General features: G+C 35.6%; 2 protein-coding genes across 2 annotated transcripts in view; one reads left to right on the top strand and one right to left on the bottom strand.

The window, feature by feature from the left end:
* Nucleotides 1–23: 23 nt before the first annotated feature.
* Nucleotides 24–9182, bottom strand: LOC136808600 (uncharacterized). Its single transcript, XM_067065134.1, has 9 exons — nt 8921–9182; nt 4866–5300; nt 4208–4604; nt 3759–4015; nt 3320–3602; nt 2651–2880; nt 2022–2221; nt 1274–1629; nt 24–701 (listed from the first exon to the last, which is right to left on the bottom strand). Exons 1-9 carry the CDS (start codon nt 8970–8972, stop codon nt 500–502), a joined length of 2412 nt encoding a protein of 803 aa, XP_066921235.1. The 5' UTR covers nt 8973–9182; the 3' UTR covers nt 24–499.
* Nucleotides 9183–19043: 9861 nt separating this feature from the next.
* Nucleotides 19044–27998, top strand: part of LOC136808599 (E3 ubiquitin-protein ligase SHPRH-like) — a 79399-nt gene continuing 70444 nt past the window's right edge. The window contains exons 1-8 of the mRNA XM_067065133.1: nt 19044–19832; nt 20188–20275; nt 21891–21961; nt 22519–22937; nt 24434–24538; nt 24884–25004; nt 25224–25421; nt 25765–26390. Coding sequence (XP_066921234.1) covers nt 19064–19832; nt 20188–20275; nt 21891–21961; nt 22519–22937; nt 24434–24538; nt 24884–25004; nt 25224–25421; nt 25765–26390 — 2397 coding nt within the window. The 5' untranslated portion in view covers nt 19044–19063. The remainder of the gene's footprint in view (nt 19833–20187; nt 20276–21890; nt 21962–22518; nt 22938–24433; nt 24539–24883; nt 25005–25223; nt 25422–25764; nt 26391–27998) is intronic.

Genomic DNA, 27998 nt, shown 5'->3' with positions numbered 1-27998 from the left:
ACGAAACCAAAAACAAAATGACATTCTACAGATTTGATAAGGAATTATTTCGTAAATTTTAGTTTAGATATCGAGTTTAGTTATTGAGTTTAGATATTGAGTCAACTCTTTATTATAGTAAATTTTAGTTTATACATATTTGAAAGCCATTTTGTCAAAAGTCATAAATTAATGTTTTTATTGTCCGGTACACTCGAAGCAGTTTACTTTATACATACATCACAATTCATTCATTACTTTTCTTTTGTAGTTTAATTACTTGATATAAAGTGGATCAGAAGTTATTTGTTTTTTCGGACACTCTAAATTTCGCCTTATCCATGACGTAATAATTTAAACATAAGCAGCCAAAAAAGGGGTTCAATTTTGAATTTAAACAATAAAACTAATGGCAAACGCCCGGGCGGCTGGTTGGGTGCTACCGTATAAAACATTACGTTATGGATATCATGAATGACTTCTTTTTACAGCATACTTAATCCACGTGAAACCAAGTCTGTTAACGCGAGCATCGTTCATCTGCGTTTCTACGTTGCATTTTCTTACATTTTGAGTTCTGATCATTGACACCACAAGCAGTTACGAAGCAATTAATCATAATACTTGTTTGGCCGTCAAATTTGAACGGTTTGACGCTGAATCGAACTTGTGACGCGTCAGTTGTCGGATAAAATTTGACGCTGTTGTCGTTGTATGGGCACCTGTGTACAAAAAAAATTGTATTCAGAATAAAGCCACACATTGTCAGGACCTGGTGCTAATATGAGACTTAGATACGTCAACATCATCATAGAGTCTATAATTTGGTTTATAGTGCTGGATCCCATTACAGAATCCCAGATCAGAATCAATGGAGTATAAGCCCGAAAGGGCTAGAAGCGAATCTATAACCTTTCTCAGGCAAGAAAAAGTGAAGTATTAAAGTATGCGCCGTATAATTGACGACGGATCGATTTTAGCGATTCCTTTGTTTTTGAGTAATATTGTTTTTCGAACTTTAGCGGTAAATTTTGCTTTCAATCTGGCATTTCTGTAAAAACCAGGCGATCCGAGCTGGGCCATGCAACTTTGATAATCCTACCAAGGAGATTCGCTTCTAGCCCTTCGGGCTTAGACTTCATTGATCAGAATAGTTTTAGCCTTGGGTCCAAGTGTAGGGGCACAAATTTAGACTGGTATCTTGGTATATTGTTTGGAATAAACTCCACTTGTGCAATATCGTAGGAGATTATATTGCATTTTTTTGGTTATTCCAAAAAATAAAATGTCCTACCCGTCTTTGATGAAAACATGTGTTTTGCGTTTCTCTCTCGGATTCTTTGGCTGGTTATATCCAATACATGTGTCCAAATGGATTTCCAAATTATTTCTGAACGCCTCACTACTGACTTTCACGCCGAAAAACATATCCTGATTTTCATCAATTTCTACAAGTGTTTGTTTATTTATTTCAGTGAATTTGGAATCTGTAAACATATCAATTTTGACTTGATATGAACTGACACCGGTTGACGTCAAACGTTTCCTGGTTAATCGGATCGCTTTGGATGAGGATTGCGATTTTCTGAGCACACATTTGACTTCTTTCTTCAGTAATGGACCACGAATGATCTTGATGTTATCAGGTACCTAAAAATGAAAATATTTCGTTTGTTTTTACCTTGTTATGAATCGAGATTGGTCATAATGCAATGGAGGAACTTCATTTTCTTTCTACATACAACCTCTCTTTACCAGTTTATTTTTCCCAGTTAGATGTTGTCGAATTCTCAAAATTCAGCTTTCCAATATACATGAACCTTATTAAAACAATTATTGACAATCTTCCCATTGGCTACGGATAGACATTTTTTATGTATTCGTTAGTGCAAAATTTAAGTAGCGATTTGAAAAAATAAATTTCAAACAGATTCACATTCAGCGTCATTTTTCTCGCAAAATTTTCGAAATATTATTTAAAAAATTAATCGATAAACTTTTCAAATTCATCGAATTCTCATCTGCCTGCTAAGGTACCTCACCTTTTCAACAATTTCGTTGGTGAAAGAGTAGTGATCACCAGCATCAACGAATTTCGTTCCACATTTATTGTAGGACGTACTCAAAGTACCGTCACTGTTCGCTTGGCATGTCTCATCTCTCAAATGGAAAGTGTTTGACGATCGTTTCAAGATGTCGATTCTCATACCTTTAGCTAAACATTCGACTTTAATGTCTTTGCCTATGGAATAAAACATTGATATAAAAAGTTACGTAACGCGAACGAGCTTCCATAGTCTCTAAAGGCTATAAACTACAAGTAGCCTAAACCGTATCAAAGAACTGCTAAATCCAAACTTAAAGAGTTTCTTCTATGAGGCACTCTTCATCAAAATTTAGTTCCTTTAAAGTCTCACATGTCCGTCGACCTTGGTACTAGTCTGCTGATTAGAGATTCATGCTCCTTTTTGATTCAGACTTAAAGTTGACACTCTTTAATTCGATTTTCAAGGGGAATTGGATTTTCATCGAATAAGGGAGTGTATCGAATAGTAGAACGTCGTTTACGAAATTTCTTATTGACAGTGACTTTCAATCGAATAACGGAGTGTATCGAATTGTAGAATGTCGAATTAGATTGTACTTTTATAATCCAAGGAAATCCACCTACCGCCATCTTTGATTTCTTTCACAATATCAGCACGTTTCTGTCGCCTCCCTTTCTTGTTCCTTGCAGGACATTCTTCTAAACAATTCTTCCATGCGTCGCAAACGATAAAATGACAAACTAACTTTGAACTTTTTGTAGGATCAGATTTTTCATGCTTGGTATCTATGGTGATGACGTTGTTGGGTTCAACATTGAAGATACCATTATATTCACTGCTTCGTAGAGAACGCCTAGAAATAAAATGTCAGAAATGTCCTTATTTCAGACCAGATCATTTTGTCCGGAACCAAATTACCAAGTTAGAAAGATGAATGAAATGAAACTTCATCTCCGTTTGAAAACTGAAGAATTTTAAGCCTGTAACCAAATCCTCATCACCCATCAATAACAAGACATTCTCTCAACAACTATGAAATTTAGCTTCCTCGTTAAATCACCAAGTTGTGGAAGTATTATATACAGGTCAATGCGGTGCATCCAAACGTTCTTATAACATGACATTGTTAAAACAACATTGTGTGCCATTGGCACCGAACCTTTTTGTTGCAATGTGGTAAAGGACAAGTTAGTAGATCTTTAGAATTAATCCTGAAAAGCTGTGGCGGAAATGAATAAATTGAAGACTCTCCTTAACTTAACGCTGCCTGTACAATCAATATGAAGACTTACCCATCTCTTAAGATCGGCTCACGCTGGCGATATCCAAAAGTGCACTCTTTGATGACGTACTTTGAAAAACGACCTGGTTTCAACATAAACGATAATTCTCCTTTTTTCTTCTTCTTTCTTTCTTTTATTTTTGTGATTTGAAAAGGTTGTGGTGACTTTCGTCGACGCAAATCGTACGAGTTTCTCGGAACCAGAACTTTATAAATAATATTCAAGTTGCCAACTTTTTCAACGTGTAACAAAGTGGGACATCGAGGTTTTGAGTGGATCAATCTTATTTTACCTGAAAAAATTAATTTTATTGTTTTCTCTTGTGAAATTGGCCCTCTGCGGCCTTACGTAGTGGTCTCTCAATCTCATCTATTTGGCCAATTTCGTCTTTTAAGCTGGGTGTCTACCTAAAATAATATAAGTCGAGAGAACGCAAGAAAACCCTTACCATCTTTTGTTTTGACCACTTTATAAGATGAACGTCTTTTGCGTGATTTTGCGATACTGATAGCATTCTGAGTTCCTTCTTGTTGGCATTTTTTTTGACATTGTGGAGATTGATCATCTTTGTCACACACCAGAACCTCGCAATGTGAAAAGAAGGATCGACTCTTGGAATCAATGAATTGGAAACTTGTAATGCTGAATCTCGAGGAACCGTCTGCAGATGGCTTGTAGAATCTGACGGTTGGATCAATTGCGCACCTAGAATAATTGAAATAATTTTTTGTCAAACCTATGTGGGTGTGAAGTTTTTTTGACACTGCATATGATGATAAAATTTTCACGGTGTCGACAATTTTGTTCGAGTTAATGGATGGTTTGATGAAGTTCGAGTTATGGAGACTCTATTACAGAATTATGAATTTGTAGTAAATAATATTTTTAAGTTCCTACCCGTTTGAGATGTAGTAATAACTAAGTGGGTTGTTCGGATCTGAGTCGGGTGTGGCGTAACAAGTCACCGGTACCATTTTGAAATTATCATGACCAGACAAGTGTGAGATTTGATAATAAACATCTGAATACCAGCCATCAGTAGATTGTGATTCTGGATTGAATCCCGTTGTAAATGATTGGTCACCATGCATTGTCATCAGTAAGCGAATATTACCTCTCTGCTTCAGTGGTTTGCAAGGTGTTTGTTTTCTATGGACGTTTATCGCGCGGCTGATTGACGTGCTTGTTAAAACACGATCTGGTTGTAGGTGATCACCGATACCAATTAGGAATGGACAGGAAATTATTTTGCGACTCTTTTCAGAATTGATTTCGTTTAAAGTGTTCGGTTCATCTGTGAAAGAAGACGAGACATCCAAGTCATAAGATTAAAAATTTACAATACTGAAATTAAAGGTAAGTAGAATTGATTTTACCTTTTTTAAAGAATTAGAATGCTACTCAAAGAATCATTAGTCCATCTTTTCCAAAGATTTCTAAAGCTTTTTATGGACCCTTGTCATGTGATAATCAGATGGTTTATGATTTTTTACCTATAGATGCATTAGATAAGATTAGTGCTGAAGAAACAAATTTTTAGTTTTCCACAACTTACCAAATGCATATTTCTTTGTCTCCTCTTTTTGACATCCTGTCGTTCTTTCAATACGACTCTCGATTGCACTCCTACGTTTTCTCCTTCTCTGAGATTCCACGTGCTCTTCATAAAGTATGAAACACGTGATCTTCAATTTCAGGTGTGGACATGGTTCACCCTTGCTTTCACTCACTAAGAAATTTGGGTTTAGTAGTTCGTTTGTGTATTCGATTCCTCGATCAAATTTTCGTGTGACCGTCCCACAATCCGTGTAGCCGGTTGAACCAATCAGATGTGTGCCATTATCAAAGGAGTGACATGATTGGTCAATAAAGCTGAATTCTAAGTTACCGACTTTCTCTAATGGAACAGTGATTTCGAAGCCACCTTCTTTGCATTCGACGTGGAAGTCTTTAGGGTCCAAATCGGTAGCAAATGTTGATGAAAGGATGACTATGGAAAAAGATAGATAGTGATGACGGACACTCTAAAATACTAAATACGGATACTTCTAATAAGCGGAAACTGACCCGTTTCCCTGACGATGACCACTAATTAGAGGTTCCACTGGTGGAAGGGTCAGGCAATGAAGAATTTTTCGGGTTCGAGGGATGTTAAGTTAATGAGCATCCCGATCTCTCTCAATAGCGCTTCGTTATGCAAACGTCATGATTATTACTTCTCTCATTTGAACGAAATTCAATCCCACAATCCTTTTCGTCTTAATTCAAAAGTCTTTGTGAAAGTTATTACTTTTTCTTTGTAATTTGTGTATAAGCGTAATAAACGCAAAGGGTGATGGGGTTGAATTTCGTTCAAACAGAAAAATCAATGTTTTTAGATTCGCCACGGTGTGCTATTGCAAACATCGTATATGGCTCTCCTTTTGCCTCAATTTTGATTCAAGGCGAAATTCGTACTAAAATTTTATGAGTTTGGTTCGAACACAAGCAACTTCCACCACTTTTTTATTTTATTGACTAGGTTTGTGAAGTACAGTTGTTTTTTATATTCAAGTTTTTTTGACCTCAACGAAAAAAGCTACTTCTATTTTATTTCTAGTTTTCATCTCTAAAATTGAGTTTCGATTTCATTGAAAAGGACGTTAGTAAATGTTATAATTTCCTGTAATCTTTGTTCATGGGCTGAGTCAGTCCTCTTTTAAACGAAGCATACATTTATTTGCATTCCCGTCTCAAAAGCTCATATTTGACATGTCAATACAAACAAGGTGAACCCAGACAGAATAAACATTGTTTCTAACCTGTTCTAATTCAACAAAAGGAGTTGAATTTCTATATTTGAATGTCTAAAGTTTAAAAGCTTAGCCTTCTTAGTAATTAAGCTTTAAACGATTTATAAATGCTCTATAAGAATTAAAGAAGACAAACTAAGCTTTTTTCGCCTTAGTAGAGTTAAGTATTAATTATTTTGGAAGGGAAGCCAAGATTTGTACAGGTCAAAACCCTGGTAGAAATGTACCTTCTTTGCGAATAAAGCAGTCCGCACCGTCTCTACCTCGAACCGGAACCCTTATCACAGACCCGGTAGGATTTTTCCGCAGCCAGCTGGGATAAAAATAACGGGCTTGAACTCGATGGGGATTGCTATTCCCATAATTTTTGTGGCTGAGGATTTCAATTATATTGTTTTCAAGTCAGAAAATTCGGGGATGCGAACAATAGTAAATATCTTGCAGCGAGGATTGGTTTGTTTGATTATTTTCAGCGGGGACAAAAATCGGAGGCTAACATTCCACTGGGGACGATATTCTGGCCAATTTTTATCAGTGGGAAGGAGTCCCAGTAGGTCTGTGAGAAGGGGGTTTACCGAAAGATTCTTCCGAATTAAAAAAAAGTTCTCAAACAGGCAGAATTATGCTTCACGAATGAAAATATCTCACCAATTAAGTTTCACTACAGCTTAATTTTATTGCACGGTGCTTTTCGATCGGGCTCAAACTTTCGTGTTTTTGTAAGTTTTAAAAAACTTGACAATTAAGCAAGTTTACCGGCTAGGTAAAATTTTTGAAATTGAAATGTTTTATAAATTTATTATAAATTAATGTTATATCGCCTGAAATGCTTGGGTTTTTGCTGATCATCATACGGTTCCGCATGACATTCAGTCATATCTTGACTTCCCGATAACGAAGAATCTTCCCAAAAGTGCTGAAAAGATCTGATCTAATCCTTACCGTTTTTCGGAAAGCCCCAAATTTAAGGATATCGTAAATATAGTAAATCGAATATTCTATGCTATATCTTTGAATGGTGTGATTGAATAGCGCAGTATTTTTCTTTAAAAGTATTTCCTTCCGAGGTCGCCGAACTTAAATATCGCTAGACGCATAAGGTCATATATAAAAATTTTCAAAACAAAAATATGTTTTAGAAATATTTTCACATGGTTCTTCGGTGCCATGATGAAAAGCCTTTCGTGACAGTCCATACCATATAGGACAAATATTTAGAATCAGCTTTTTTCACACGACTCAGGATTATATTAGGAGTGGGTGGTCAAGCATTAAAGATAAATATTGATATTAGCTAAAGTATACTTCTAACTTTAATTCTAGTATTTTGACCTTTATTATAGATTTAAACTTTGTTCATTTGTGATAGATTTGAAATGTTTGATAAAACAGCATTCTGTCATAGCTCCTACTTCCCCTATCGGAAATATGTCTATAATCGAAGGAAAGAAACCGTCTGAAAATTTTCCGTTTATGATCGCATGGTTTGGCACATATATAGTAAGACGCATCAAATAAGTTTCTTGCTCAAATTTTCTTTGAATTTAATAAAGTTTTTTAAGGAAATGGGCCTAAAGCTATCGATATTTCTCACTCTAAATCCGGGGGGGGGGGGGTACTAGGGTTGCGAGCTGACTGGGGGGTGCCGCCCGACTTTCGAACTTTGGACCCTTACCGGGATTAAAAAGGAGAAAACAAAGGAAAATTTTGGGAATTTTACGACCCTTAGCGGGACAAATTTGACCAATTTTGACCAGATTTTGATCTTTCAGGGGGTAAAAAGTTGAAATTTTCCTAGTTTTCCGACCCTTAGTGGGACTGAAATTTGATTTTCTGATTTTTCCGACCCTTAGCGGGACTTTGGAAGTCCAAAAAAGGTACCCTTAAAGGCGGCACATACCGTACCCTCCATTTGCCCAATTCCCCCCCCTCGGGCTCTAAATCTCCAAAGTGTTTCCGAGTTCCAGTCCTCCTTTTAGAATATTACTAACCATTCTACTAAACTGAACACATTTGATAAAACGGAGACTAGCATTGCCGCCGACAAAATTTCTTCCTACGCTTACCTAACTCCTACTTTCACTTTTCCCTTGTGATGCCGCCCGACTGGTGTGCCAGTCTAGATAAAACGGAGACATTGTAACTTACTCTTAAACAAATAAACAAACAGACTATTCATTATACTGCCACAAAGTAAACAAAACAAGACAGTCATTACTATACATAAAGAAACCGGCATCGCAGAATAAACAATCAATTTTTGACAGCAGCAACAGGGCTGTAACCGATATGTTTTCTGTTTTGATAAAACTGTCTCATTTCCTTCTTAGCCTTTTTGGTTTGAATGATATTTCCGTAACACTTTCTGGTGGCTTTCTGTTAAGAAATGTTTTTAGTTTTATGTGAGATTAGATCGGAATTAAACATCTTACATACCTTATCGGGGAAAACTTCGTCGGGGAAAATTTTCATCGGTGAAAACTTTCGTCGGGGAAAAATTCGTCACTTGCTGGTAGTTGGTAAACGCATTAAGGCCGGGGAAAATTTTCGTCGGGGAAAATATTCGTCACTTTTCCCCGACGAAGTTTTCCCCGATAAGGTACTCTATCAGATGCCTGATTAACGTGCCCTCCCTACCGGACCGTTCGAAGTGTAGAACCCGAGGTGGTGGCACCTAGCATGCTACGAATTTAAGTCAACGTCTACTCCAGTTAGATTTTACGGCTCTTCTATTGAAACTGGTTATATTAAATATTAAAAGTATTCGTTTTTTGCATCGGTTTTCTCAAAAAGCTTTGAATCCATAAACTTTCCTTACCTCCGAGTAGAAAAATGAACAGCGCTGTGTCCTTTTGCCAGATGCCCATCATATCACGTCACCCAGAGTCTACAATTTCATCCAATTAGAATCGAATTCACTACCGCAAAAAAATGTGCGATAGAGATGCCACTGACTGACTCAGGTAGCGCAAATAAAAAAATTTTGTGTTTTCAAATATTTTTCTTTTGCGCAGGACTACTTTTAAGAATTTCAACTTTTTGACGTTTTAATGATTGAAAGAAAAATATCAATATCAATGACAATGTGATGGAAAAAAAAAGTTTTCTTTTATTTATCAAGTCACGTAAATTGACACCTAATGATTCATGATCTGTATGAGGAGGGAAAAGCCTTTTTTATTTTCGCATTTTAAACTTCTCTACGGTTGAGTGCTAAGTTCTCTGTAAATGTTCACAGGTTGATACTCCTTCGCACAGCCGTTTTATATGCCTCTCATCCATTGACAAACCGTGTGTGTGAAAATTGTAGCAGTACATATGTATAATAGGCTACTAGAATGTTACCGTCCGTGAAATTATACACGTTTTTTTTTAATTAGAACCCAGTTTATAAGAACATTGAGGCTGAAATTCGTCGAAAAATTGGGAACATCGTAAGAACATGCCCAGCCTCAATTTGGAAAAAAATGACACGAAACTACAATTTTATCTTTTCAAGCAGTTTTAACCGAACTTAGGAATGGATTTTCTAAAATCGAGAGTCAAATATTGTCCAAATTTTACCAATTTTAAGTGCTCTTTATTTTGCATGATATTGTCGATTTAGAGTAGTCTGAAAAATTAAGAACGCATTTAGGAACATTTTAGGCTGAAAATTGCTAAAAAAATAAGCACATCCAGGCTCAGCCAAATTTTAGGTGTTCTGATAAAAAAAACGTGTATGTCACTAAAATTGCGCTCAGTAACCTCATTAATTCCGCCAGGTCCATCCTGAGTGGAAAAAGAAGGGGAAATCATCATCAGGATGATGAACCTTCAATCTATGGTAATTCAGACATAGTAGAAATAAAGCAAAAAGTACTCTTTTCTCCCGAATAGACGTCCCCCGCTAATTGTTAAGAGAAAAAAATCCACCCCCCCCCCGCTCTTATTAAGACCCCCCTTAGGCTGCTGGCATCCACTAACGGATTCGTACTACCTGTGGTTTTGTAGAGGTCTGCGATTCAGACTAGACCCCCCTATGCTAATTAAATTCGAATAATTCAATATTTCATTACAGTGTAGATAGACCTTCAACTTGTTAAAATTTTCCTTTTTGTTAACTATTGGTTCTTATTTTACGTCTTTATTTGTTAAAGTTTCTTTTTTGTTGTTGAAATTGATATTAATAAAAAAAATCTGCCTTCAAATTACCCCCTCTCTTATTCCATCCCCCCGCTTATTAGAACTTGGAAGATTTTCCTACCCCCTGCTTATTGGACCCCCCCCCCCCGTCTATTCAGGAGATAAGATTTTAGATTTGTAAGAACAAATTTTAGTAACAAACTAAATCCCGTAACAATAATCGTATTATCATATAACACCTATACTAACTGCATTACCCGCATTATGAACGACTCCAGTCTATTCGATCTACAATATAAAACCTCTAATTAACGGTCACTCTAAAAGGCCAACACTTTAGCGGACAATTCTATTTTCCCCGGCTATTTTCTAGTCAAATCCTCATCAAAAAGTTTCCAAAAGGCGGACCCTCCGATTAGCGGACAAAGTTTTTTGCACGAAATGGCCAAAACCCTACTTTTTCCTCTCCAATTAACGAACATCGACGGTCACAGACTTAAAAAAAAAAGTAGAATTCATCCAAACTTAAAAGAACTTCTTAAACACTACTATAAAGTTTTCTTGAAGAAATTGCTTTTGTGTTTGAAGCATTCCCTTTATCCATCAGTGAATTTGCTTACGTTTCCCGTTTCAAAATATCAAGAAATGTGTGCTTTCTCGAGCGCCTAGGGTCCCTAGGGTCTACCGTGAATAGCACAGGTCAAAATCATATATTGACGCTGTGTCGACGAATCGAGATTCTATTCAGCGCGCAATCAACGAAGACAAAAGTAACCATGACGACCATCCAAGATCTTGGATGAAGTTCAAAGTTGATATTTTTATTCCCGTCGTTGAAACACAACTTAAAAAAGTCATCAATGCTTTGTAAAAAGAGTCAGCGATAGAGAATCATAACATAAAGTCTGTCTATTATTTCGATTCAATTAAAGTGACATTTCCATAATTATTATTATTATTATTACTAATTTATTTGTCAACACAGGTCAGGTTCTATATACAAAACTATATATACAAGCTATATACAATTCTATATATATTGGCAGTAAAAACTGATGTGGACCTGCAGGCTAAGAAACAAAAAAGTAAAACCGCTGCAAAGGCGAAATGTATTTTATGCAAAAATAAGACTAAGGCTAGGTTAATTAAAGTGTGTCTGAGAAATTAATGAAGAGGATTTAGAATATGTAAATCTTATGTGTTACAAATAAATAATTTAAAATATGTATATGTGATGTTTTTATAAATATATAAAATATAAAAATAATAAATATGTTTTCGGGTTATGATATATGATATAACTTTAGTAATAAATGAAGTCTTCGTGAAGAAGAGCTCTTCCTGTCATTTTAAAATTAACTTTTTCAAGGCAATCTGATTTTTTCAGATCCTTCTTGAAGGATTTGAAATTGTCCATATTTTTAATTGTCTGGAATATTGTTCCATACAATAGCATTTCTGTAGCGAAATGAACGTTTGAAAGCAACATATTTGAATGGAGACATATCGATTTTCAGTGTATTGCGAGACTTTCTTGATTTCGTTTTAACAATCAGGTCAGAGAGTAATGGAGAACCAAGGTTGTTATGTATCTTATAAACTTTACATGCAATACTTCGCTTGTAATAATAGATAATGGGTTTCCATTTGACACTGGCTAGGACAGCATTATCACGAACAGACTTTTTGACTCGATTTATGAACCGTGCAGCCTTTATGTGGACATTCTCGACATACGACATAAGATTCTCAGAACAATTTCCCCAAATGAGTATACCGTAGATAACAGAGGGTAATATGCCTTGAAAATATATTGTTGATAAGGTAGGGTATGGCATGTTTCTCATTTGATAAAGTTTCTTCAGTTTAATACTAAAAGATTTGGTAATTTTTCGAACATGCTCCTCCCATTCCAACTTGTCATCAATAGTAACTCCCAGACATTTGGTGGAGCTAACAATCTCAACACTTGCTCCACACAGAGTAATATTTTTGTATGGACCAATGAAACGATTTCTTGACATGACCAAGATTTTGCATTTATCAGGGTGAATCGATAAGGAGTTTCGTTTGGCATAACTCTCTAATTGACAAGCACTGTTTTGGAGGCTGTCAAGAACATCATCAGCAGTTGGTCCAGTAGTATAGGTTGTTGAGTCATCTGCAAGCTGGTCTAAATCACTTTCAATACAATCACTCATATCGTTTACGTTGATGGAAAAACTTGGTGGTCCAATTAGAGATCCTTGCGGAACACCATATTCGACTCTTTCAAGGTTGGATTCGATTCCATTTAGTGATGTGAATTGCTTTCTGTTACTAAGGTAGCTCGTTAGGTATGAGAGAAAATCTCCAGATATTCCAGAAGCACTCATTTTCTTAATAGGATTGGGTGTGACACGCTATCGAACGCCTTGCGAAAGTCGATAAACAGGACTGCGACTACCTCATTTTTGTCGATAGATTTCCTCCACTTTTCTGTCATATAAAGAAGTATATCTTCTGTGGAGCGTTGGGGGCGAAATCCCCATTGATGTTCTGTCTGCAGGTTTTGTTTTTGCAGGTGTGAGTTTAGCTGTGAGCAGACCAGGTGTTCAACAACTTTGCTAGGGATTGACAATAGCGATATTGGTCTATAGTTTGAGCAGTCTGATTTGACACCTTTTTTGTATACTGGTGTTACTTTAGATGTTTTCCACTTTACTGGGAAAGTACCTGTGTTTAAGCTTTGCTTGATGACGTAATGCAAACTATTGATTGATCCATCAGTAGAATTAAATGAAATATTAAAAGTTTAGTAATTACTGTTATACATTTGGGGATCATATAAAAGATTTCTTTCGAAATAAACTCATTTCAATTACACTTGGAGGTTTCTGGGGAATTCGTAAATAGTAAAATGCATACTGATACAGTCTGCTAGACATTAATATGGTAATATTTGCTCTATTTGCTCTTTATCTTTGATTTTTTCTGCAGTGATTAGATTGACACATGTGCGATAAAATTTCTATTATTGGTACTTATTGGTCTTCAGAGGTTAATATATTCTTTGAAAACTTAACCTCTGATACTCAGGGTACCTAGGGCCAGCAAGAACACAATTTCTCTGATATTTTTCAAAGAAAGCCTAACCTGTAGTACCCCTTTGGACGAAAACATCATTACTTCTAGGCTGCTGGCATCCACTAACGGATTCGTGCTCCTTATACTACCTGGAGTTTTGTAGAGGTCTGCGATTCGCACTTTGCCTCTTTTCGTTTCTTGTGCTGTGGGTTTTCGTTTCAAAACGTTAGCTTTGAGCAAGCCAAGGTGTTGATTGAAAAGGTTCTTGACGGTTTGAAAGGTTTTTTTTCTGTATTGCGCACAGTACTAAAATTGAATATTTTCTCAGCCCGCTCAAATTTTACCCATTTTGAAATCTAGCTTTAGTCAAAAATCTCATATATCGTGCATTTTTAATGAGCTCTTTTGTTGATAGGTGAAATCTTATTGGCTAACTTAAGTGTTGGAAATAAGATGAGACGAGATTCATTGTTTCTGACATTGGTGTAAGAAAATATTTGGACTAAAAAAGGGCCTGTAAACTTTGCAATCCTTCATCAAATAAAAAGATTTTTCGATCAACATTTTCTTCAAGGTGAACCCTATTGCTTAATACTTTCCTCCAAAATTCTCCAGCGACTTTTTGTCTACAAATTGGGTCTGAAATTGTGTGTGCTTATAAAGAACTTTTTATTTTCTGGCTAGAGAAAATATCTTTTCAAAACAAAATTTAATGGATGCCAAAATTGAACGCAAACTTATTTCGTGGAGCTAAATTTTATTTTATTCTCGTACTAGTATACACGCTAGGCGTTTTTATAAGAATACACTTTATAAGAATGTCCATGATGAAAATGGCCAAAAAATTAAGAAATATGGTAAGAATATCACCATCATGGAATTTAACAACTGAACCTAAGAATGCCATTTTTAATGCATTTTAACCTGTACATTGCCAATTTCGATCTAAACCTAAAAATACCGTAAGAATATTTTTGGATGATTTTCGCCAAAAAGTTAAGAATATCCATGATGAAATGAAAAAACACCATTCTTATAAAAAAAAAGCGTGTATTAGAAGGCTAGAAATCTTCGGTGCTGATAGTAAGAATGTTCAGAACAGACTCGAGTTCTACTAAAAAGTCGTATTTCGTCGGGCGAGCCTAGAATTTCTTTTGATTTATTACATAAAAGAAATCAAAAGACTTTAACGACCAATTACCGACAAATTCATCTCCTGTCTTTCTTTATACCTCTATGGGATTATGTTCCTTCAAGCCTAATTAATTAATTATGCTACAATTCCTACAATTTTTGGCTTAATTAGGCGATCTTATCCAATTTAGGTCAGAATTGGCGAACATAGCCTAATTTGCAATATAATAGTTCTGTTGTATAAAATGTGCTGACATCAGCTGAAAATTTAAAATGGCGGGAGATTTGGCATGGTGCGTTCAACTTCTCTTCCTTTCCAGCAAATTTTGTTTTAATTTCTGGATTTTTTTGCCATCAAAATGTTCCTCTATTCCTTGGCTTTTGATGTCTAGATATTGGCGATGACCTGTTTTAAAAACGTTAAATGGTTCCTTCCAGCTGAAAACCAGGTATCTGCTCTGTGTTGAAAATATTTTTCTGACCTGAACGTATCACCTTTTTTTTTCATTTTTGCTTCAACAATTGTGGTCAGAATATGTTGACATTTCTTGGTATTATTAGCAATTTGCAGAATCAAAAGTGCAGGCATTTTCAGGCTTCCTTTACATAGCTGTCAACAGGTCAACACTCTCGCATTTCAGTACAGTCAAGTATCAATATTTGAGGTATTACGAAAATCGCTACTTTTTGCCGTAATCGCTTTCGTTTTTAACATAAGGTCTTAGCAACGGGTACCCCGGGCATAGTTACGGGGCATTGAGAAAAAATCCTGACATAGCATAGAATTTCAAAAAGATTCACGCTATCATATTCTACATATAACAAAATACACCTGTTCTATGTTGGGTTTTTTTCTCGGTGTTTTGTAGGCTTAATTATTGTCATGCAAAGTAGATAAAACCCCCTGGGAATCTTTAGGTTTTGATAAGCAAAATACTTACATACTATTGTTTACTTTTCAGGTATTCATCCAATCAGAATTCACGCTCAGAAACTTTCAACCAATCAAAATTCAACCGTGACTCGGGAAATGATCCAATCAGAATCCCGAAGCTAAAGACTTACAGCCAATCAGAATTTGTTAGCAAGCGGTATTCATCCAATTGGAATCGCGTAACACGAAAGCGAAAGTGAAAGTAAAAAAGGCGGAAATATATTCTTTTTTCGACGTGATTTGCATATATTAGAACAGAAAGAAACGCCAATTTGTCAAAGATTTGTTTAAAACCACCTTATTTTTTGTTAAGTATCGCCTAAATTAATCGAAAAAATATGCTTTTCAACATTAATCTTAAAATCTCTTTTATTGTTAAGTATCCCCGGGGCGCTCAACGCCGAAAGAAAAATAAGCGGGCGGAACCGCCCTCGTAGTTTAATCCCAGGATTGAAAAAACCTGGAGAAAACCTTTTCCCTACATATAATGTAGTAGCCAGTGCCTTCCCACAAACCAAATTTTTTCTTTGTTTTATGGTCAGTTACACTTTGAAGCGGTTGTCGAAAGTTATTGCACTGCGGTGGAGGGTGACGTCGATCCCGTGCGGAGTGTATAAGGGCGGGAAAACACGGAACTCGAAAATAAAGACTGGAACGGACAATCGAATAGGTAGGAGAGGATGTGTGTTGATGTTCAATCTAGTCTCAATTTTTGAGTTCCGTGCATAAAATCAAAACAAAAAAATCCTCGGGATCGGTATTATAATGGAGTTTTGGTGAGCTGAAAATGTTTTTTTTTTTAATTGTTTTGATACACCCCTATTATAACGAAAGAACTATAGAAGCAAAAAAGTTTCCTAAAGTCTTCAAGCAGCTCCAATTAATGGTATTGTCAACATGCTCTTAATTTAGAAAGGTAATGAGGTAATCCCACTTCTTCTAAAGTTTTTCTTCCTTGTAGAGAAAAGAAACCAAAATCAAAGAAAACTCTCAACACTAGCCATAGCCAGTTTTTGAAACAGGGATGTAAAATAAAAAATAATGAGGATTCCAAGACAATCATTTGACGGAAATAAGTCGATCTCGTGCAATTTCAGGATTAAGAGAATAGAAATATATCATTAATGTATTTACTAAAAAATTTAGCAAAGTTCTAAAGTTGTAATAAAACTATGACAATGACTGTAATATCTTAAAAATATAAATTTAGATAAAAAAGTTAGATAAAAATAATAAAATTTAGGTAGATTCCTCTCACAATTCGAAGCAAAACCTCCACATTTTACTGGCTTACTATCTAGTTTCCAACTGTCCAAAGTTGAGAAATTTAAATCTTAAATCTGCTCGAGATCTCAAAATTAATTGGTAGTTTTAACTCTTATTATACACCAAACTCTTCACATTAAAATGTAAAAATTCTAGAATAATTATAAAAATAGTGTCAAGTTTTGACAATTGTCAAGACTTGTCTTATGTCACTGGTGAAGACGCGAGCTGAAGAAAGTTATTCATTTCCATTCCCAGCAAACTTTCGAATCGAATACAATCAAATTTCAATTTACTTTCAATCATATGTCAATTTACTTTCCATCATTTTATTAATGGAATATTTTCAAACTAGCGACCAGAGACCACATCGAACAGCCAATAAAAACAATAACAAACAAACAGTTCTTCTTTCCACTGGAATAAGCCAGGAATAAACAAAATAAAATCTTCCAGGTTTCAAGCCATACCCAAAAGATATTCGTTGCCATCCCAAAGCATACAAAAAGTACAAGTTTGTCTTCAATCATCGACATTGGATTGCAGCACTTATGGCTCTAGGTAGGATAGGATCTAATCTGATTTGATAATTTTCATTCTACATGTTTACAGTTAATCTCTGGGATTCTTCAATCCTGTTGTGGAAATAACCCAACAACTCTGTTGCTGTTGATGCAAAAAAAGTATTTCCATCTTCTTTTCTCCTCCATCCACATATTCAGCTGATACTGCTTCTTTTTCGTTCGGTTTCAATTTTTCAAAACAAATGATTTTGGTTCTCTCTCAAAAAAATTTCAAAATTCGAATCACAAAATTCGAATTACAAAATTCGAAAGTTCGAAAATCTATTTGAACTCTACCGATCGAAGCAATGCAGCGACTTCTTAAAAAAACGAAAAAAGTACATGCGATGGAGTGCAGCTTTGTCCAAAGTCACGGCAAAATGAGCTGCGCCGAAGAGAAAATCTTGGACGGACTTTCCCGTCCAAGAACATTCGATTCCACGGCAAAAAGTAACAGACGTTAAATCGTGATAAAAAAGCGGTTTTCGTCTAACAGGCTAATAATGTAGCTAAGGAATTTTAAAACACTGCATTTAAAGTGAAACAAGATGGCGGAGAAGTAGTGATTGGAGGTTTTTGTAATTAGACAGCATGACAAAGGTTTCTTATATTTTAGCATAACAAAGACAAACTTAGGAGGTAAGGTAAATTGCGTTTTGACTGCTTTTAACTGTTTTTCTAATAAAGAATATCTTCAAACTTGACTTCACTGCATTTAGCATTATTAGCCTGGCTGGATCTGGATATCCAGACTGTTATATTCAGAAGAAGAGAGAGATAAGATTGATGATTGAGACAGTATCAGGGCTATGCATGTTAGCCTTCACCACTAACTCCTCTCCCGCATTTTTCATTTATAACATCCAAAGATATATACACCAAAGTCCATAAAAAACAAGTTCACATGTATCACCATGACCAACCATGTTTTTGAGTAGAAAACAAACTCACCCTCAGCTCTGTTTCTTCCTTTTTGGACCTACCTTGGAGGTCCCTTAAATTAACCTTTGTTTGTTCGCTCGTTCGTTCGTCTGTTACCAGCTTTTCTCGAGATTGGCTTAGGTATTTTTCTTATTTTTCGTTTTTTCTGATTTTTGGCACAAAAGTGCAAAATAATGATGCCTAAAATGTGATGGAGCCCAATTTTTGAAAAACATTTTGGTCTGACCGAAAATCCCATAAAAATATGCCTGAAAAACCGGTTTTTTGCATTTTCTCGAGATTTTCTCGTTATTTTTTTCCGATTTTTTGCACAAAGACGCATATTTAGCAATGCCCAAAACATGGCCGAGTCCGATTTTTGAGAAAATTTTTTTTCCAATTGAAAATGCCAGTAATCGCTGTTTTTGTAGATTTTCATTGGACTTTTTCTTAATATCTCTTTGTTTTTTCACACAAAAAAATTATTGATAACAATGCCCACCAGTAAGCATGATTCAATTGTCAATAAAACTGGTTTTTGAAGTCGGAACTTTCTAAAAATCACTAGAACCTGCCAGAACAGCCAATTATTGCCGGAAAAACGGTTTTTCTTGAATTTCTCAAGCTGTACTTTATATTTTTCATGAAATTTTGCACACTGATGCACCTGAAATGTGAGAGAGCCTGATTTTCGAAGAAAAAAATTTTCCGGCCGAAAATACCGGAAATATGCCAGAGATCGCCGATATTGGAGATTTTGATTGGACTTTTTCCTTGTACTTCTTTTTTTTCGCACAAAAACATTATTAGATTTATTAGATGTATTAGACACTCTCCTCCCAAGGTTTAGGATGTTACAATAGTCATGCAAGAACTCGTGCTGTGGAACTAGGCTTCTCAAACTTTCCATTTTAAGTATTCTTCATTTTTGCAGATATGAAATAGATATAAAATGGAACAACACCCTCATCCCAACTGGTATCAAAGAAAAGTTCAATTATATGATAATCACTTCTTGAAGCTTGAGGATGAAGAGAATATCTTATTGGGTACTTTTTGTCTTGATGGGTTGAGAACCAATTATCTTCTTTCTCAAGAAGAAAACGACCAGGATGCTTTATATTTGAAACTATACGAGTTCAATGAAAAACAAAAGAGGTTCAAGAAAGAGAAATACATATTTGGAGAAGTATTGGTTTCCGTTGCCTACTCAAGATATTCTAAAAATTATGGTGTAGAGGATATAATATGGAAAGGTAACTTATCAACAAAACACTTTGTAGAGAAAACAAAATTAGAGTTTAACTTTGAATCACTTGATAAGCTGGGAAAAGTACGGTTTGGTGTTGATTTCACCAAACACACAGTTCACATATGTGTTTACTTAACACCAACAGCAATTTCCCCTCTTGAAAATGTAATTGATGAGGATGGTGTCAATCAGCAAAAACACAGTGGCTTAAAAGATAGTTTGAAATGGGTTATTCAATATTTCTACCCACTAAAGGATGAACTTGTACAGTTTGATACGGATAGACCAAAGAAGAAATCTGTTGAAGAGTTGTATAAATTTGTTCAAGAACATTCCAAGGATCATCTAAAAGATATGGATGATTTTGTATTGGCTAAATATCAAGCTAGTAATTTATTGCCAACACTGAGGAATTATCAAGCAAAAGCTATACATTGGATGGTTTGTCAAGAAAAATTTGATCATTCCAGTAAGTGAAACTTTTATATGTTTGATAAAACTGCAGAATGGTTGGACTTTCAAGACTTTGGGTAGGAGAAATTATTAAGATTGATGGGCAGTCAGCTGCAAAGCTGTAGATTATTGTCCACGCATTTGTACATTATTAGAAATTACGTTGCTAGTATGTCCGATTCTTTAAACGTGCTAGGAATATTTTGCACAGTTGCTATGTCTTTGGTTCATCCTATATATTCTCTTCGTTTTAAGTGTTATAGACCTAAGAAATTCATTCACTTTGAAGTTTTAAATTTTGTAAATGATGTTTCAAAGACAATAATTAACAGAAAATGTAATAATGTGTTACACCAATGTTGTTCTTATAGTTGGTAATGAAGAAGGTATGCATCCTCATTGGCAAGATGTCACTTTTGTAAATGGAGAGCATGCTTACCTCAATGTTTACTCTGGAAAGTAAGTATCACCCCATAAAATAAAAATAAAATGGAAAGACTATTAAGCTCAACGAAAATGGAAAAAATCCTTGTTTTAACGGATAAGGAATTATATGAATTTTATTGTTTCAGTGTGGATCCTCTAAACTCTAGTGGCTTTCCCAGGGGTGGATACAAGATGAGAAATTTTGCAGTGGGAACTGATGGTAATGGAGAATTCTTTTTCGCTGGAGACGTTTTTTCGAGAGGAATTGAATGTGTAATAAACCAGCTGCGCTGGAAGGTCAGCCCAATAAGCTTAAAGCGATCAGAAGGAAGTACAATCAAGAAACCTAATTCATTGTTAAAGTCAAAGAGGTTGAAAAGCTCATTTTGGCTGAAACTTCAGACGAAAAAATGTTTAACACAAAGTTGGACTTGTCCAAAATGGACATGGGATAGATGTTGGAATTTCACCAGGGGGGTACTAGGTTTACGAGGTGACGGGTGTCCGAGCCGAAAATCGACCCTTTGAGAGACAAAATTTTGATGATTTTTTTCCAAATTTCAGTTTGATTTTCACCAAATTTTGGTCAAAATTTCTGGAAATCGTGTCCTTTTTAGAGAAAAATTTTCGATTTTCGTGATTTTGGGACCCTTTTAGAGACTAACTCATGAATTTGTACCCCTCTGAGAGACTTGTGAGGCCTGAAAAAAGGTACCCTTATGGTTTGCATCCATTTTGCCTAAGTAAACCCCCCGGGAAATTTCACCTAAATCTGTTCGTTAGAATGTCTTAAACCTGTTCGTTATTCTCTGAGAAAGTATATCCGAGGCGGTCGCTTTTAGATGTTCACTGTTCACTGCAGCTTTCGTCACATTTGTCAGATTGATTTAAATGACGTGTTGAACCAAGTAGGCCCCTAGTATAATGTGAATGAGTAGGGGCATTTTATATTGAGGAAGCTGCGTCGAAAATTCCGTCCAGTTTCGATAACTCAATCAAAAGTTATGATGATTCCAAGTTTCTGTAAATGTTACGCCACACTTTGGACAAGAAAGCCTCAAAACTAATCATAAAAAACTTTCTTTTATACTCTCTATTTATTTACAATGCATTAGTTTCTTTCAATTTATTGAATAAACAAAAAATTTTCATTTTTACTACTTTCTTCTTTTATATAGTGTTCTTTTATTATTCTTATATTATGCGCAAATCTTAATAAATGAAGTGACGTGTTTCTTTTCTCTTCCAATAGAAAATATTTTTCGCGCCAAAGTTTTACCGAAAACTTGTTTTCCGAAAATAATCCGAAATCGGATTTAAAAAACAAGTCCAAATGCGCTGCGGATGCTGCTGCTGGAAAAAAAATCGCGGAACCGATTTGAAGGGTCACCGGGGCTGACCAATTATTAAAAGATTTTCCCCATTGATTTTCGCATACTTTTTAAAAAACACAAAATAATTTTGATAATCTTGTCTGTTGAAGACTGTTTTTGTTTTACTTTCACTTACTTTCACTTGTTTTGGAGAAAAAGGACTGTCAATCGCAAGTCTTCTCTTGTCTTGGACCAAGCAAAGTTCAACATTTGCCGGGCAAGAATAAGACTCTTGCCTCATTATCGCCCCTAAACACTATTTTCTTCTATTTTAGACTGGTGAAAGAATTTCCAAAACCAACTCTCTTCCCACGAGGTGGCATTCTTGCTGATGAGATGGGATTAGGTTTGTAGATTTACAATATGGATGGATTCTTCTCTCAGGATGTTATTGCTGAATATTTTGATAGCAATTAATGCAGAATATAGCAGCTGGAACATAAGTAAAACATTTGGCTGCGTTTTTAAGAGAATATCCTTAGCTTGGTTATTAAAAAGAAGTTGAAAATTAGTACTTGATATCTTTTTGCTTATTGCTCAGTAACTAAAATAAAAAATCGAGGACAGTGGTGAAGAAATCTAGAGAAAAGAGTGGATTTCACTCCTACCATATGGGGGACAACATGATGAAAATAAAGCCCTCTGATCACCCTCTAACATACTCACCTACAAATTGGAAGTTGAACTTGCTGGTTCTGTAAACACCTTCTGCAGCTATTCATTTTACTCACTCTATCCTTAGTATGCTATGCAGTGATCCGTTCTTTCCGTGACCGTTGTCACAAATCATGGTCTATTTGTTGTTAAAGCAACCATGAAACTGTTAAATTCCGGATGCCCTTTTTAAATAATGGAAAATGAACTTTTTATCTGTTTGATTGAAGTTTTTATTTTTCTCTCCAGGTAAAACGGTGGAGGTTCTTGCACTACACTTCAACAACCCTCGACCTGAACAACAGAAATTGCAAGATAAACTCAATGATCAAAGGAAAAGAAGTTTATCGCACGATCATGACTACTTACCTTTGAAAATGCTCAAGACAGGAGGAATCAATGATATGCCTGTTTTGTATGTTCCTCCAAGTGGCAGTACACACCAAGCTTCAAACCAAAAGAAAGCAAAATCGACAGCTTATAAAAATGACTACCAACAATACATAGATGGTACTTTCAATCCCACATTGTGCTGTATTTGTTCGCAAGCAGTGAAAGATGAGAGGGTACAGTGTAACAAATGTCCAAACATATTTCATCTTGGTTGTTCTGGATATGGTGAAACAGCTCTGGAGGATTACGATTGCCCACATTGCTCAATGAAGGAGGTAATTTAAACTTTCCTGATTCAGATCCTTAAAAAACAATAATAATTGGTCAACAGCGCCATGATTCATTTTTACATTTTGTAAAACTTTACTTATTTTACTCGAACGAACCCCTTCCAAACTTCCAACACTTTTCTCCTTCCTTTTCAGCAAGGTAGTTTTCAGTACTAAAGCTCTTTAGATTAATGGGGACTAAAACGCCTCTTTTTGGACCTACCCCGGTGGGGTGGAGGTCCTATAAATTAACCTATGTTCGTCCGTCCGTCCGTTCGTTCGTCGTCTGTTACCAACTTTTCTCAGGATTGAATCATAGGAATCTTTTGATTTTTGGTACAAAGGTGCAAAATGGTAGTGGCCAAAATGTGATGGAGCCCGATTTTCGAAAAAAAAAATTTGGGGGCAAATTTGGGCCAAAAACCGCCAAAAAAACGGGTTTTTTGGACTTTGTGAAAAATTGGATCATTAATTTTTTCTGATTTTTTGCATGAAAGTAGGCTAACATCATTGGTAAAAGATGGCTCAAGCAGATTTTTGCAAAAAAGTTTTGTTGGCTCAAAAAACGCATGTTTATCTATAAGAATCACTATAAATAAGCATACATCAATGTTCTTAGTCAAATTACTCAATTTTTTATGAGATAGATGCTTTTTTTGCTCATGAGGGCTTACTTGTGAAGAATATGTGTGTTCAGACATGAATTTTGGTTGCTTAGCGTGTTTTTATAGAAAAACTCAGAAAAACTGGCCAAATTCGATATTTTTTTATAAGCACATTATCAATTACTTAGGGAGCTTTTCTCGAGATTGGCTCTTTCATTCTTTATGATTTTTTGCACAAAGATGCATAACTATAAACCCTCGAATGTGACGGAGCCCGATTTTCGAAAAAAAAATTTTTTGGGCAAATTTGGGCCAAAAAACGGCTAAAAAGGGTTTTTTGGACTTTGTGAAAAATTGGATCATTAATTTTTTCTGATTTTTTGCATGAAAATAGGTAAAAGATGGCTCAAGGAGATTTTTGCAAAAAAATTTTGTCGGCTCAAAAAACGCATGTTTATCTATAAGAATCACTATTAATAAGCATACATCAATGTTCTTAGTCAAATTACTCAGAAGTCTTGAATATGAAAGAATATGAAAGATCATGAAATTTTGGTTTCTAAACGTTTCTTTTATAAGAAACAAACGACTAATTTTAATAGATCGTCACTATTTGTGTTCTGAATGATTGTTTAACGGTCATGCTCACGTAGATATCAATTATATGTGTTAAATTCATAACCAGGTAGGTCCATAAAAGTATCACTTGTTTATTATTATTATTATTATTATTCAGCTTCCATAACACTAAAAGAAGATATTTCTGTACCACCATGCTATGAATCTCCCTCATCAGTGAAGTTTCATATAATTTGTCAAAAAACATTTTGAGGTGTCTCCTGTTCAATACAGATACATAGAAATTGTTAGTAATTTGTATCGTTCTGTTTTTTTCAGATGGTACAAAGTCATTGCACATTGATTGTATGTCCTGATACTTTACAACAGCAGTGGTATAACGAGATCAAAATGCACGTCAAGAAAGATACCATCAAATACATGGTGGGTTTTGATTCCTCTGATTCCCTTGTTGTTATTAAGAATCAATTCACTTCAATTCGACGTAATACGGTAGAGTTAAAAGTGTTGAATTGACATGGTTATATATCTGCCTTTATGGAAAAAACATTCTAATTCTAATGTGAATCCTTTTACAATATGAATTTTCACTTCCATAATGGCGGAAGCACAATCTTTGAACCTTTGATATTAATGTATTTCTTTCAAAACGAATTTCAAGGTGTTGCTACCTCTTTGGTAAAGTAAAAAGGCAGTGACATACGGTGGCTTTTTGTATAATTTTTGAAAATAAAGAAAAGTCTTTACTAGCAACCTCTTCTACTCTAGGTTTACGAAGGCGTAAAAATCCACAAATTTCTGCCACCAAAAGTTCTTGCGGAATATGATATCATCATTACATCATTCAACACGCTTCGCCAAGACTTCAATTACGTCAAAGCTGATGATGGTGAGGCAACATAATTATTAGAATACTTTTTAAGGTTTTATTTCGAAGGTGAAACCTAAACTTTGACGTCACAAAAGTAGAATATTTGATGTGTCAAACATTTGAAGAGGCACAAATTCGAAACGGAAACTCCGGTCAAACACCGGTCATTGAATGTTGTACAGGCTAACTTAGGTGTTGTGCCCATCTCCTTTATCATTTATAATTTCTCACTCGTAGCCTGTAGAAGACTCCGCCACCGTAAGCGTTACGCAGTTCTGCCATGTCCATTACTGGCCATCAACTTTTGGAGAATGGCAATCGATGAAGCGCAAATGGTGGAAGCTGATAACACCAAACTGGCTGAAATGTGTTTGAGAATCTCTGCCGTCCATCGATGGTGTGTCACTGGCACTCCCTTCAAAAGAGGAATGGAAGGTCAGTTGTACTCTAATCTTGCTTGAAATCTTTAGATATTCAAAATCCATGACAACTGGGTGTTTCGAAATCATTTTTCAGTAAACATTACCGTAAGAATAATTTTGGTGCAATATGCGGGGGGAGGGGCGTGGTCGCTTTAGATAAGAAAACATTCCAGTTATGGAGGCTCTGTTTTGTTATTACCGGCATGACATAACATTATTACATGATGTAACAAATTCCATTGCCTTGTTTGATCAGGTCCTAGGCGGATATCAAGTTTAGATTTGCTGATATTGTTGTGCAATTTCCCAGATTCAAGACTGTATACTTTAAAATTTGTGTTTGGAATATTTTTTAGATATTTACGGGTTGTTGCTTTTCCTGGGTGTAAAACCGTACTCTGATAAATTATGGTGGCACAGAGCACTCCTGGATCATCACCAGAGTGGTGACCACCTCCCGTTATTCGACACACTCGCCAAAATTACGTGGAGATCGTGCAAAGATGATGTCATCGATCAGATTCGTATCCCAAAACAAACCGAGTACACGACCTGGCTCCAACTTAGTGCTATCGAGCGCCATTATTACCAAAAAGAGTTTGATTACCAACTCAAGCAAAAAGACGACGCTCTTAAATTCATTCCTAACCGATCAGTTAAGATCTCTGATTTAGCGAAGAACGAACTAAACAAGTTCTTATGGCCTTTGTTGCAGCTCCGGCAAGCGAGCGTCCATCCAGGTGTCGTCACCAACGGCTCTGTCAATTTCGAGAAAAAGTGCGTTTCCATGGATAAAGTTTTATTGAAATTGATCGAATCCAACAAATTGGAATGTGAGGAAGCCCACAGGAAATTAATCTGCGCGCTCAACGGTCTCGCCGGTATTGCGATTTTAAAGAGGGATCACGAAGAAGCGGCTAGATTGTACCAAGATGCAATAAAATCGTGGAACCGTACGGAATTGAAGACGGATTCGTTACAGGTACACAACTTTTACTCCATTCTTGCATTACAGTTTTGTGAAAAATTATTTAAAACACTTACCAAGATAAAAAGGGGAAGGGATTCTCATGGTTTTCAGTTGAAACTGGGCCCAAAAAAGTTTACATTTTCCCGCTCATTTACTTATACAAAATTGCCGTACAAACCTGTATAAAGATGGCGAACACCTCACCAAAAACCAGGATTTTTCTTTTTGTTATTTGATGAGTTCCACTTTGATGATTTTCGAAAAATAGAAGCCACTTAAGAGTTATGACGCAAGTTCGATTTTTTTCCTTCTGCAAGAACTTCGAAAGTTTAAAGTGACGTCAAAAAATCGAATGTTTGGAGCCGGAAAACCTGGGCTCAAAACATTCGAAAAAGTCGCAAAGTGGAATGAATAGACGTTACTGCGTAGAAAAAAAGCCGTTGCGTCTATTATTGGGTAGGAGGCTAGCTACCTTTTCGTATAGAGTATAGAGTGAATATCACAGTTAATAAATATTATTACACTTTGATGATAATTCAGAATTCTATTCAGCGCGCATTTTGCGAATACAAAAATAACCATAGCAATCATCCAGGATCTTGTATGAAGAACATAAAATCTTTTAAGTATTATGGTTATAATTATATGACTGATTTTATTTAGGTTGCGCGCTCTTATCCTACGGCGGGGTATTATTTTGTAATACCCCGCTTTGATTTGTAATACCCCGCTCCCGCCAAAAATTTCTGATAATACGCCCTTTTTTCCGCCGTCCCGCCACAAACAAGACGCAGTTTACAAATACGTAAACAACAAAACTATTGAACCATTCAGGAGAAATTAAGATTCTTAACTTCATTTTTAGAAGTAATATTTTTGATCAAAACCATTTTCTCCTAACATAATTTCACGCGCCGAGTAGTGTTTTTTTTTTAGTAATTTCCAAAACATTCGATTATTTTTGACAACATTCGATCACAAAAGTAAGCAGGTTTTTTAAAAACAAACAAATATTTTGAGAAGGATAGCCATTCGATCAAAATCAAAGGAGCAAAAGTACAAGAAAAATGTACAAAGATGACAACAAATTCGAGCTGTTGGATGATGATGTTATTCTTTTATTATGGCGAAAATCTAAAAACAAAAACACGAACATTTGGATAAATGCACTTCAGAAATGAGTGAAGTCTCGTGGACTTGAAGATAACGGGAGAACATATCTGAATATGAACAATATAATTTGAACACTTCATTTGTGACCATTTTATGTGGAGATACGCGAAAGAAAGAATATGGCAATGATTACGAACTTGATTCGCTGATAATAATGCAGGCGTCTTTGTAAAGGAGCCGAAAATACAATTTTTGTGAAGAACCTTTAAACCGATAATATTGTTTGACAGTTTGGATAATGGATTATTAGTTTTGTTGTTTGACATTATATTTATGATATATTTATCTGCAACAATTTGAAAGTATGGGATGGAATGATTTGTGTTTTGAAGCAATACATCTTATTTCTATAGCAATACATCATACCTTAAGGGAAGAAATTTTCGCGGGAACTTAATTTCGCGGTTGGTCAAATTATTTTTTTTCGCGGGAATTTAATTTCGCGGT

Source organism: Clytia hemisphaerica, unplaced genomic scaffold (genome assembly GCF_902728285.1).
Source record: "Clytia hemisphaerica strain Z4C2 unplaced genomic scaffold, Clytia hemisphaerica genome assembly, whole genome shotgun sequence".
NCBI lineage: Eukaryota > Metazoa > Cnidaria > Hydrozoa > Leptothecata > Clytiidae > Clytia > Clytia hemisphaerica.
Note: the sequence above shows the minus strand (reverse complement) of the source record. Positions and strands in the feature narration are given on the sequence as shown.